Genomic DNA, 11898 nt, shown 5'->3' with positions numbered 1-11898 from the left:
TGCTCTTAACCACTGAGCCATCTCTCCAGCCCCCCCAATAATGTTTAATTCAGTTATGTACCATGAATCATAGGTGGTTGGTTGCTGAGAGCGGTCATTGAAAAAGCAAGTTTTGCTGGGTGGTACTGGCACACAGCTTCAGAGGCAGGGGGATCTTTGAGTTCAAGGCCAGCCTGGTGTGCAGAGTGAGTTCCAGGGCAGCCAGGGCTGCACAGAGAAACTCTGTCTGGAGAAGATGAAAAGAAAAAAGGAACAGTAAAAGTTACATTGAAACCTGTTTTGTGAGTGTGAAGTTTGCCTTTGTTTTAACAGGAGACTTAGTAAGTTCTAGAAAAAAGCAAGGCCTAATTTTTACATGAACTAGGCAGTTGCAACTGTGTGTGTGTGTGTGTGTGTGTGTGTGTGTGTGTGTGTGTGTGTGTGTGTGTATCTGTCTGCCTGCCTGCCTGCCTGTCTATCTCTCTCGGGGCAGGGGTATGATCTGGGTATTTGCTATTGTCAAACTGATAAAGCTACAGTTAGCCATCACCATCATTAGAGATCTGATAAGGCTAAATTTGAGCAGGATGTATAATCCAAATGGCCTCTCTATCAGTTAAAATGACAGACTTACCCACAACCTGGATGGTTACCCTGGGCTCCTCCATGGTGATGTCCATGGTTTCATTTCCGGCAGAGGTCAGAGACAGGTTTCAAACAGAGGCAGATGTCTTTGGCCATTGCACAGGGCAGCATTAACTCTGGTTCCGCATTGGGCAGCATCAGCCTTCAGCGGCCAGGCTCAGAAGGTTGAGATGCATTCCAGTGGAGGAGGAGCATGAGAGATTGGCCTACCTTGGCAAGGCAAAGAGGGGCGTCAGTTCTCCAGTGTCCTGCTTGCTCACAGTTCCGGCAGGGGCCCGGAGGTAGGCAAGGCATGGAGCAAGTATTAGCAGGGTGGTTAGCGTCACATAATCCAGGCAGACTCCTCTGTGCCCCATCATAGTCTTTGGAGGGGACCTTAGGGCTGTTTTTAGGAGCTGACATTTTTTTTTCAATTATGGGAAGTTTCTTCTTATTAAACATTTTAAATGACGTCTTTAGCAGATCTTAGGAATTTGAGGCCCAGCATCTAGCCTATTTGGTGTATCGGATTTTAAACAAACTTTACTTAGCTTTTAGTTACTTTAGGCTTAACCTTGAAAACATACAGAAGGCTGAATAAAAGTTGTCTCTGTAAGGGAATTACACTTGCATTTAGCATGACTACAAAGATAGTTCCGAGCACATTAAAGAACTTGATCATTTATGAGGCAACTGACTGTTAACTTGCATGTCTTAATTATCTATAATAGTTTACAGTAATTGAACAGCCTTTTACAAGATTTTATAGTTTTATCCTTGTAGCCTTAAAATTTTTGAATTAGAGATTTAACTGAAAATGCTTTAAAATAAAAACTTTAAACCATAAATACAATCTACAGAGAGATTGGGAGCCTTGCTTTTCTTTCTCTCCCTCCCTCCCTTCCTTCCTTCCTTCCTGTCTTTCTTTTTTTTTTTTTTTTTATAAATTGGGCAGTGTTTTATTTTCCTTTACAGTTTAATAAATACTTCCTGATGACTGCACATGGGGTAAGGCTGATTGGTAGTTCAGAAGGATCACAGCGATGGTGTTTTCCTGACACTGTAGTCTTCCGTAGTGAGTGGAGTGACTTGTATGATGTCACTGTCAAACCAGCAAGACTGCATTTATGCACCCATCATTTTCAGGATTGTTGGTAACTTGAGCATACTTTCCCCAAATGACCTTGCCTCCTTGTGTCACAAGGCCCAGCTCGCTTACATTCACTTCAATGACTGTCCCTTTGGTGATCACACCCAGGGTTGTATATAACGGGGAGGAGGGGTTCTTTTTCACACCGAGTATAGGCAGGCAAAAGGTAGCTTTCAGCTCAGGGTGTGTGACATGGGCTTTTTTGAAACGTAGACCCATTGGCCTAATGAACCTTTCATATTTAGGTGGTTTTCTTGTAAAACCATCACCAACAAAGCAGACTTTTGTAACCATTCTCTTCCATGCCTTCTTTTTTCTTTTTCCTGTTCGAATAACTTTCAATTCTGTCTTTCTTTTATCTTTGTATATCATAGTTTTTGATATGACTCAATTTATCCAAATATTAGCTTAACAAAGTTACTAAAGACCAGGAGGCTAGACATGTATCTCTAAGTTTCTCTTAACCTGAGTAGACGTTTAAAACCTTAAAAAGTTGAAAGTCTTAATCATTAAGTAATTTTTTGCTTGGAATTTTACATGCCCCCCTCCAAGGGTCCTACAGATCCTGAGAGAAACCAAGTTTACAGTTTACTAAGAGCTCCAAATAGCCATCACCATGAATGCAGGAACTTTCCCCTTTTTGGTATCAAGAACTAAGAAAAGGGGAAGAAGTCAGAGCTAGAAATCTGTAATTACATTTAGCCACCCTAATTGTTATATAATTTTCATTAAAAAAATTTGAGTAACATAAGACATACAGTAACAAATAAATATACCATTTGTTGTAAGAAAATTTTCCTAAAGGGCGGTTAGACAATATTTGAAGCCTTTATCCAGCCAATATCTGAAGAGCTTTCCCATTGCTGCGTAGATGGGCTCTCTCTCTATTTTTAGTTTTTAGCCTGCACGCCCTAGTTTTCCCAACAAACCTTGAGGCCTCATGCAATTTAAGGGCTGATTGCACACAACTCTCTGGGAGGAGTGACTGGACACTCGAGTGCAGATACGATGACCTGGTCTATCGCCACCTGGTTGAATAGTATTAATCTCCTCCTGGTTAAGGAATATTAACTTTGTAACACAGACTTATTTTCAGCTTATGTGTATTGGTGTTTTGACTACACTTAAGCCTGTCAGCTGAGGGTGTCAGATCCCATGGAACTGAAGTTACAGACAGGTCTGAGCTGCCATGTGGGGACTGGGAATTGAACTCAGGTTCTCTGAAGAACAGCCAGTGCTCTCAACCGCTGAGCCATCTCTCCAGCCACAGAATATTAACTGTTAACAAGCCCAGCTCTGATTATTTTAAGCAATTATATCTGGAGTGATTAGTGAGAGATTTTAGACAAAGTTTTTATTTTACTTTATCACCAGTTGGTGTGTCTGTGGATGGAGGTAGACAACATGAAAAGCTTTATAAGCATTTTTTTTCCTTTATAAGGTCATCAAGTTGGGGGATAATGAATGTAAGTGTCTGTAACCTAGAGGCCATTAAACAGAAACTATAAAAACAAGACACCTGTGGGAACTCAGAAAGTGTTGGCCTCAGGTTGCTTTTGTGTTTATGGAGTTTTAGCCATATCCAATAAGCTTACAGCTCTTAAGGCACAGAAAGTCTATATAATAGTCCCACAAGTCTTGAGATAAGTTTGTGTTTTGGCAAAAGTCTGAGAGAGTTAAGGAAAACCGAGGAAGGAGAAGAGGTAAGCACTGGGGCTCCTATTGGACAGCCCACTTTTCAGCTGTTTTAAAGCACCTGTGTCTCTTCCTGGGCATTTGGTTTTCCCTTTCCTGCCTGACAGAGGCAGGGGCCTGTGTGACCTGAGACAGATATTCTGGGAAAAACTTTTAAACAAGCATGTTTGGGTCATGAGAGGGGGCCATAAACCCAGCTTTTTATAAAGTAGGACAGCATAGAATATTTCAATATTACCCATACCCAAAAGACCCCTGAATCCCTGCAAAACCAAAGCCAGTGACCAGAGCAAGCAGAGAACAAAGAAGGCTTAGAAATAAGACATTCTGGGTGTGGGCCATAGGCACAGTGAGCAGCTGGTTTAATAGACGGCTTATGGTTCCTGTAAGGGTTGTGCTGGGCATGGGCGTGGGGTAGAGTTTAGTGGGGGTAGGGGGGTGGCAGAAGCCAGAGCTCCATCTAAGAGAAAACAAGCAGGAAAAAGATATCCTTCAGAAGCAGAGCTAGAGAAAAAGGATCGAAAACAAGAGGCATCTGATGTACCTGTGGAACTTAAAACAGCAGGCTCCAGCGAGCCAGTGAGAGACAGAACAGACAGAGCAGGCAGCTCCTAGGACAAGTAGTTGGCCATGGTTATAGGCAGAGTAGCTGCAGGAGGAGGTGAACAAGAGAGACGAGCAAGCTCCTGAAGGGGGCTGGGAAACAGCTGAGAGAGAGAACCGAGAACCTGTGGGAGGGACAGCATCGGTAAGGTTTGGTTTCCCATGCTGCAGTAACTCAGAAGCATACTAGAAAACACAGACCCACCAAACAAAACATCTACACAGTCCATAGAACAGAACACCTAAATATCAAATATGCATTGCCCAGCAATTTTACTTACAAATCTGCAACGGTCAATCTGGGGTTCCCTGGTCTCCAAGTCCACAATGTACTCGCCCCATCTAGGGCCTGTCACCTAATGGTAACTCTTGTAATTTCTGGTAGCCTTGATGCCATGCTTTCTCAGGCCTTACCCAGCTTAGGACCTATCCTGAAACTCAACACTGTGTATGGGGTCTCCCAGGAACCCAGACCAGCCCTCAAATGTTACAGAGTTCAAGAATCCCAGGAAAAGACCACAGACTCAATCTGGATTATAATTAGTTATAAATTTATTGAGACCAATAGCAGGACAACAGTCTCTGAGCCAAACTAGAGACTGCTGTGCAAAGGGGTGAGGGTAGGTTTTGTAATGGCAAAACCCACATTGAGTGTCTGCACCAGCAAGCCAGGAGCTGTGCTGCTCTGCTTACTAAGACCTCAAAATAGTCCTTGAATGTCTGCAAAAGCAGGTTACAGAAGCCAAAAAAGCAGGCAGACATGTCATAACAGGTAGATGGTCATGGCTGTACATTTTTGGGTAGGAGTTACTGAGTCAGGTTCACTGGGATCTTCCAGGAACTGGAGTCAGAAATGGCTAGTGTCAGGAGTAGGTTCCAAGTTGAATACCTACCATGAAATGGAGTTTCCTTAGCCATCACACCTGGACACAGGGCATGTCCTGCTGTGTACCTGTAAGCATCCCTATCCCACTCAGTAGAGCAGGTTTACCCAGACTTCACTGGGGTGTGGCTACTCGTGGTAGTGCACTCTCTGGTGCTGGATGAGCTGAGAGCTCTGGCCAAACGCTTTGCCACAGGAGCCACAGGAGAAGGGCTTCTCGCCCGTGTGGGTCCGTAAGTGCCGGAAGAAATGCGACCGTCCTCGGAAGGCCTTGCCGCAGTCTTCACACTTGTAGGGCTTCTCGCCTGTGTGAATGCGCTGGTGTTCGATGAGCACAGAGCTCCAGATGAAGGCCTTGCCACACTGGCTGCAGACATACGGCTTTTCCCCGGTGTGCAGCCGCTGGTGGCGCACCAGGTTGGAGCTCTGGCTGAAGGCATGGCCACATTCGCCACACTTGTAGGGCTTCTCGCCGTTGTGGATGCGCAAGTGCTGTGTGAAGTGTGAGCTGTGGCTGAAGGCCTGGCCGCAATGGCCGCACTCATAGGGCTTCTCGCCTGTGTGGATGCGGTGGTGCTGCATGAAGCCCCACCAGCTCCCGAAGTGTTTGCCGCACTCATGACAGGCGTAAGGCTTCTCTCCTGTGTGGATGCGCTGGTGCTTCAGCAGCAAAGATTTGTACTTGAAGCTCTTACCACAGACCTCACAGCGGTGTGCCTTGGTGCCCCGTGGGCCCGGCTGCCGGCAGTCTCGACCCAAACTACTGCCCACCTCAGCAGTCTTCTTGGCGCTACCCTCTGTCCCTGGGGCTCCCTGGGGCAAGAGTACCATGTGCCAAGTGTCCCTTTTCTGAGAGCAGGGCTTGGTTCCTGGAGGCAGGCCTGCTGGCTGCTCCAAGCTACATTCCTGGTCAATGCTGTCCGCACACTTAGACATGCCCCTCAGTGCCCTTCCACATGAGGCCAGCCCATCTCCAAGACTTTGGGAGTTGAGAGAGGCTTGAGTCTTCTCAGGCTTGCACTCAGAGTCTGAAAGGAGAAATGGCAGACAGCTCCCAGTCTCCCCCTACTGTGGCGTTCTAGGAGCTGAGCCCAGGGAAAGCCTGAATGGGGACTAATCAGAGGAGGGGCAGAGGCTGGGTTGGGGAGTGTGTGTGTAAGGTGGGGAGACAGGTGTGCCAGAAGACTTAGAAAGACAGCGTCAGGAGCAGCCAGGCCCCATCTGTTGGAGGCCCTGAGCTTGTGTAGGAGTCTCACAGGTGATTAACTAGTCCTGTGATGCCTCTCTTAGCTGGGAAAAGGAAGTACAGGTTGTTATTAAGAGCTAGCAAGGACCTGGAACTTTGAGAACTCCCAAAAGTGGTCCTTCTGTCTGAGACAGCTGCGAAGATACTCATCTAACCCCACAAAAATCAGGTGGCAAAGACTGCCCGGCCAAAGAGATCAGATCTGGAGGGTGCTGGGCCTGATCTACAGGTGTCCATAGATAGGGACCAGCCAACCCTTCCCCCCCGCCCCCCCCCGGACCCAGCCTCTGCAGTAGACAAAAACAGGTAACTAGGTTCAAGCCGAGACCCAGGCAGGATGGCCTGGCCCTTAGCACATGCAATGTGTTGCATCGGTCAGGGGCTCCCAAGGCTGCCTGAGACCTGGGCTGCTCACTCACCAAGCCAGGTATCTCTGGTGCTCTCCACTTCCTCTACGACTCGGAGGTCTGGGTCTGCTGTCTGGGAAGGCACCTCAGGGCTGGAACAGGGAGAGCCTGGAGGCAGGGGATTGAGGCTCATACCCTACTCTCCAGAGGGCAGCATCTGGCCCTTCCCTCCTTCCTGAATGCAAGACTCCAAGGGGCCAAGACCCCGACACACAGAAATTCCCCACCTACCCAGCATCCCTTATGCTCCCAAAGAGACGCTGAGATGGATGAGGTGCCATTGCCTTGGCTAGCCCATCAAGCAACCCTCCTGAGGTTCCAGCTTTGGGGACTCATTCTCCCTTAGTTCTGCAGGCAAGTACAAGCTGGGCTGCCCAGGCAGCTCTTATTTCTGCCCCATGCTGGCTGATGCCTTGGCTGACTCTGGTCTTATTCCTTTCCACCCATCCTTGCTCTCTGCACTCAGCCCTGCAGCTACCCCATGGTCCCATCTTCTCATTTCTTAGCATCACAAGCCAGCCCTGGCTCCTGATCTGTGTCTGCAAGGTTAGAGAGACCCTAGAAGGATCGCTTTATCCCGTACCGCCTAGGCAGGCCTCCTGCTTCTAGGTTAGCCAGGGTGGGGCTTGGAGCCTCTCCTACAGACTTCTGGTACAGGGACCCTTGTGTGCTGCTCCCTTATGCTTTTTCTCACCTCCTGCCATTCCCAAAGGACCCTGAAATGACCGTGTAAAAGGTCACTTTGCAAGCTGCTGGGACTTAGATATTCTGGATGGGCCTCTTTGGGAGCCCGAGGTTCCAAGAAGTCCTGGCAGAACTGCAGGCAGGTTTCAGAACATTGGGGTCTCCTCTGGTGAGGAATGTGTGGAACAAGCCCAAATGATGTGACACAGGGTAATCCCAGAGACTTGGGGGCTAAGGCAGGGAGACAACACTGAGATCCTATACCCCCCCCCCCAAAAAAAAAACAACCAAAAGAAGACAAAAATGCAACCCATGGGCCTTCAAACGTAGAATAGCTTGGTCTCTGAGAGGCGGCCCTGACCTTGCTGGTGGCTAGGAAGCAGGCACAGAGACCACCTGTCACCTGTTTATCTATACAAGGGGTGATGGCCATTCCCTCGTCTCCCTCCAGATCAGTGCCTTCCCGAGCTCCACTATGACGTGGTAAAGTCCCCGCTACCAAGTCTACCTTAGTCTAGGACCCACTTTGCTTACGTGTTCACAGGCCCACCAGGGACAGCCTAAAGCTAAGGCCCTGCCTAAGAATTGTTCTAGGAATAGGCAGAAGGGTCCTGGAGCCAGGCAGCAAACAGGACAGGGCTTAGGGTTCCTACCTGGTCTGGGGTTGACCCCGTGGTTCCCCAGGGAAGTGTGATGTCTGTCCTCATCCGTGAATGTCCGTCTATAAGCTTGGGCATCACCTAAGGGAGCCTGACACAGAGCACAGCTGCCTCCCATAAAAGCTCGCTTCACCGTATCAGCCATAATTAGTCTAGGCCGGCACCCGAATTAACCAGGAAGAATGCTGCCTCTCTTCCTGGCCTAGGATGTGCTGTCAGAGGGGGATCTTCTCTTCCTAAAACAGGGCCCCTTCTGAGGCCATTTTTCCTTTAATACTGAGGAAGAAACATACCCAGGGGGCTATTCCCTGGGGTCAGAGGGTGGCCTCTACCACTGCTATTTTCCACCACTCCCTCAGGGCTCGTCCCAGATGCCCCAGCACTGAATGAGCTTCGTAAGTGCGCACTCCCTTCCTCAGCTGGCCAAAACACAGGTCAGAGCAGTCTTATGAGGTAGAAGTGGGGCAGAGGGGCATAGCAGTCTGGGGCAAATACCGTGGTGAGGGTGTCCATGGAGTGCCACATGGTGCTGGTCTCCAGGTGTCCCTGGTGATGAGAGACTGTTGAGTGATAAGACAGGAGGGGCCTCCTCTACACCCTCTAGTGCGGCCATCTTCCTGAGTCCTGCTCAAGGAGGCACCTTGGGACCTGAGGAAAATGAAAACCATGGTAGATGGTGGGAATAGATTGTTGAAGAGCACCACGTCAGCTCCTAGGTGGTCCTTAGCTTCTCTTCTTAGCAAGTGAGGGTTGCCCTCCCACATAAAAAAAAAAAAAAAAAAGCCAGGAGAACTCTGGAGGAGCTGCAGGGCCCATGGTGCAAGGGCCTGAGTGCTTATTCAGTGTAAAACCCTCATGAGAACTGGCAGCATCTCCAGCAAGGCAGAGTGGCCCCAATGCGAAGCAAGCAATTCAACCAACTGAGCCCCATCCTGGGCTTCTCAGTACAGTATCCTAAATGTTTTCCCCGATCTAGCCTGCAAAGATGCACACTCTAACAGCAAATACTCCTGCACCACAATTGGGGCTCTGGCTCCAGAAAGTGTGAGGCATCAGAATTCTAAATCTAATTTTTTAACAGGGTTACTTCATGAAAACCAGAAGGAAAACATTTCCAGAGGGGAAACTTTTCCTCAGATCCTGAAGAGTCTGAGACTGCTACCCCCAAGCACAGATTTCCCACAGCACCACCCACAGGGGTAGTGAGTGTGTGTGTGTGTGTGTGTGTGTGTGTGTGTGTGTGTGTCAAAGGCACATTCACAGGCTGGGAATGTTTGTATTTATCAAAGGCATATTTCCAGGCCGGGGATGGGGCTCAATTGGTTGGTTTGCTTGCCTCACGCCGTGACCCAATCCCCAACACCACAAAAACTGGGTGCAGTGGAGCGTACCTCTAATCCCAACACTTGGGATGTGAAGGCTGCAGAATAATAAATTCAAGGGCATCATTGCTTACATAGCAAATTCGACGTCAGCCTGAATTACACGAGACTTGAGAAAAATAAAAAGGGGGCGGCATTTTTCCTTAACTTGGTTTGCCATAAACGGATGAAGCCCAAAGAGAGAGCCCAGTTTTCTTCCACAAAGTGACGAGTGGGAGAGAGGATGACACGGGGTGAGATGCAGCAGCACCCGCCGGGAGGCGGAGACGCTGGGGGCTGGCGCGGGGCGGACACTGTACGGCCGCCCTACAGGGTCTCCTAGGTTGAAACCACTCAGAGGACCCGGGCCGGGGGTGACCGAAGTCACTGCGGGAGAAAGAGATAGGCACCCACGCGCATGAAACGAAGGGTCCCGATTGGAACCACTGGGAGGGGCGACCACTCACCTTGCGAAAGGGAGGAGGCCGCCCGCGCGCGCCGGCCGGAAATGCTCCGCCTCTGGGAGGCCCGCCCCCGATTCCGGGACGCTCTGGACCCCGGAGGACCACGCCTCGGTGGCCTCTAGATGCTCAAAGTCTTTAAGCCTAGAAGCTTCCCTGCAGAGGGTGTCCGCCCAACGGCCTAACACAGTCCGGTCTGGACAATCACTTTTCAAATTAGCCGAAAAGCCGGGCAAAGGTCCTCATTTCCACGCAAGGCAGAAGTATGAGAGTCCGGGTGTTGGGCCTCAAAGGATGTCATAGCCGCATCATTGGAATTGGCCCCAACCAGGACCACATATGCCACAGGCTGCAGCTAACCTTACCCAGTCTTGCAGACTTTGTCAGGAGTGCGTCCTCGCATGAGGTTGTTAAAAATTCTTGCTGCAAACATTTTCGTAACCAGCACCAACCTCAGGATGCTGGAGGGTGCTGTTGGTAGTGACTGAGCCACTGCCAGTTGTTATGGAGACTAATGGAAAAGAACCCTTAGACTTAATTCAGATTATAATTAAGCAAAAATTTAAGGCTGCTAGCAGGGCCAGTCTCTAACCCAATCAGAGACGTGCTGCCCAGAAGTGGGTGCGGGAAGAAGGGGCTTTAAGGGCGAAAACCACAAGATCTGCTTTGTTCTGCCAAGAGTACACGATGAAGGTGATCTCAAAATAGTCCTTGAATATCTGCATAAGCAAGACCAAACCAGCAGTTAGTCATATCATAACAAGCAGGTGGTCATGGCTGTGCATTTCTTGGGGGAAGGGGAGTGTCAGGGTTGAGGAGACCTTATCTTCCAGGAGCTTGAGACAAACAGATATTAGGTTCCAAATTGGGTTTCCAGCACAAAATGGAGTTTCTATGGACATCATATTAGGTGCTTGTGATCCCTATGGTTGGAGTGTGAGGACCGTCCCCAACACACACACACACACACACACACACACACACACACACACACACACACACACACACACACACACACACAGAGAGAGAGAGAGAGAGAGAGAGAGAGAGAGAGAGAGAGAGAGAGAGAGAGAGATTTTCCAGGGAGAAATATTAACTGAGTAGCTTCCCCCAATCAAGTCTGCACTGCACGAAGGAGATGTTTCAGCCTAGTGGGCCTGGACACCCTGGCCTTTGCATTCTTAAATGCAAAGTAGTAGAAAAGACCTCTGCTGGGTCTGTTAGATTAGAGAATTAGGGCACACTCAGCACAAGGTGTCCAACCTGATTGATTAGAGCTGGCACTCTAAGGGTGTGTTCAGGAGTGCAGGGGGCTCCATCTCACTCAAAACCTCTGAAGCTTCTCCAGCTAGTTAAGCCCAGAATCACTTATATGAGGTTCTGAGAGCCCTTCTCACACACAGGCTCCCAGATCTCAGTAGGCCCCAGACCTTAGAACAATTAACTCCGTGGTGGCAGTACCATTCAGGCCATAAAAATCAGCGCACAGACATCACCCACCTGCCAAACAAAAAAAAAAGGCCTAATTCATCAAAGTCCATACTAACGGGAAACCCCAAAATGTATTATCCTTGCTTTTTGGCTTCTGTAGTTGTGCTTCTGGTTAACCGTTCTTGTTAACTGAAGTATGCCCAAGTCAGGATATGGTTTTTGTGCTTAAAAACTCTCCCTGAAAAAAAGCTCAGTGTCACACTGGGATCTGAACATGCAGTGCGGTCTCTGGCCAGCTAATAAAAGCTTTGTTGACTTAAGCCCATGTCTGAGCAGTCTTCTTTGCTGGATAACCCACAGCATTTCTGGAAGTTTCACAGAGATTCCTCAGAGATCAGACCCTGAGACTCAGGGATGAGGGCAGGGGCCGGTCCTCAAATGCTCTCAGCAGAGGAGAATGCAGTAGTCAAGGAGTTCCTAGGAGGAGCATAACCTGAGATGTTCTAGGTCCCCAGAGCTCTTTCTGGTCAGTTGCTGCCTTGGGAGAGCTCTGACACCTGCTCCCCAAAAGGAAACAAATGAGAGAGTCTCTGGTCTGTCATGTAAGGAGGTAAGTCTGTCTTCTGTTTGGACACATGGGAAAGGTTGGATGTGGCCGTGTCCAGGATCCGTGTGAGATGTCACTGGATTCCTCCTGTCTGTTCAAGTGTATGGA

General features: G+C 48.9%; 1 protein-coding gene across 7 annotated transcripts; it reads right to left on the bottom strand.

Moving 5' to 3' along the window:
* Positions 1–4585: 4585 nt before the first annotated feature.
* Positions 4586–9812, bottom strand: Gli4 (GLI family zinc finger 4). 7 transcript variants are annotated; one of them, XM_087558680.1, is made up of 6 exons: positions 9759–9812; positions 9322–9421; positions 8426–8578; positions 7925–8021; positions 6600–6695; positions 4586–5962 (listed from the first exon to the last, which is right to left on the bottom strand). In XM_087558680.1, the coding sequence occupies exons 3-6, from the start codon at positions 8453–8455 to the stop codon at positions 5064–5066; spliced, it is 1122 nt and encodes a 373-aa protein (XP_087414806.1). In that variant the 5' UTR covers positions 8456–8578; positions 9322–9421; positions 9759–9812; the 3' UTR covers positions 4586–5063.
* Between the last annotated feature and the right edge of the window lie 2086 nt (positions 9813–11898).

Source organism: Rattus norvegicus, chromosome 7 (genome assembly GCF_021556685.1).
Source record: "Rattus norvegicus strain SHRSP/BbbUtx chromosome 7, alternate assembly SHRSP_T2T, whole genome shotgun sequence".
Classification (NCBI taxonomy): domain Eukaryota; kingdom Metazoa; phylum Chordata; class Mammalia; order Rodentia; family Muridae; genus Rattus; species Rattus norvegicus.
Note: the sequence above shows the minus strand (reverse complement) of the source record. Positions and strands in the feature narration are given on the sequence as shown.

What these genes read in the sequence shown, in the direction of transcription:
- Gli4 (XM_087558680.1), bottom strand. Translation starts at nt 8,455, where the DNA reads ATGTGGCACTCCATGGACACCCTCACCACG. An exon ending in CCATGGACACCCTCACCACG is followed by an intron (nt 8,022 to 8,425) that starts GTATTTGCCCCA and finishes GCTCTGTGTCAG; the next exon opens with GCTCCCTTAGGTGATGCCCA. An exon ending in CACCAGAGATACCTGGCTTG is followed by an intron (nt 5,963 to 6,599) that starts GTGAGTGAGCAG and finishes TTCTCCTTTCAG; the next exon opens with ACTCTGAGTGCAAGCCTGAG.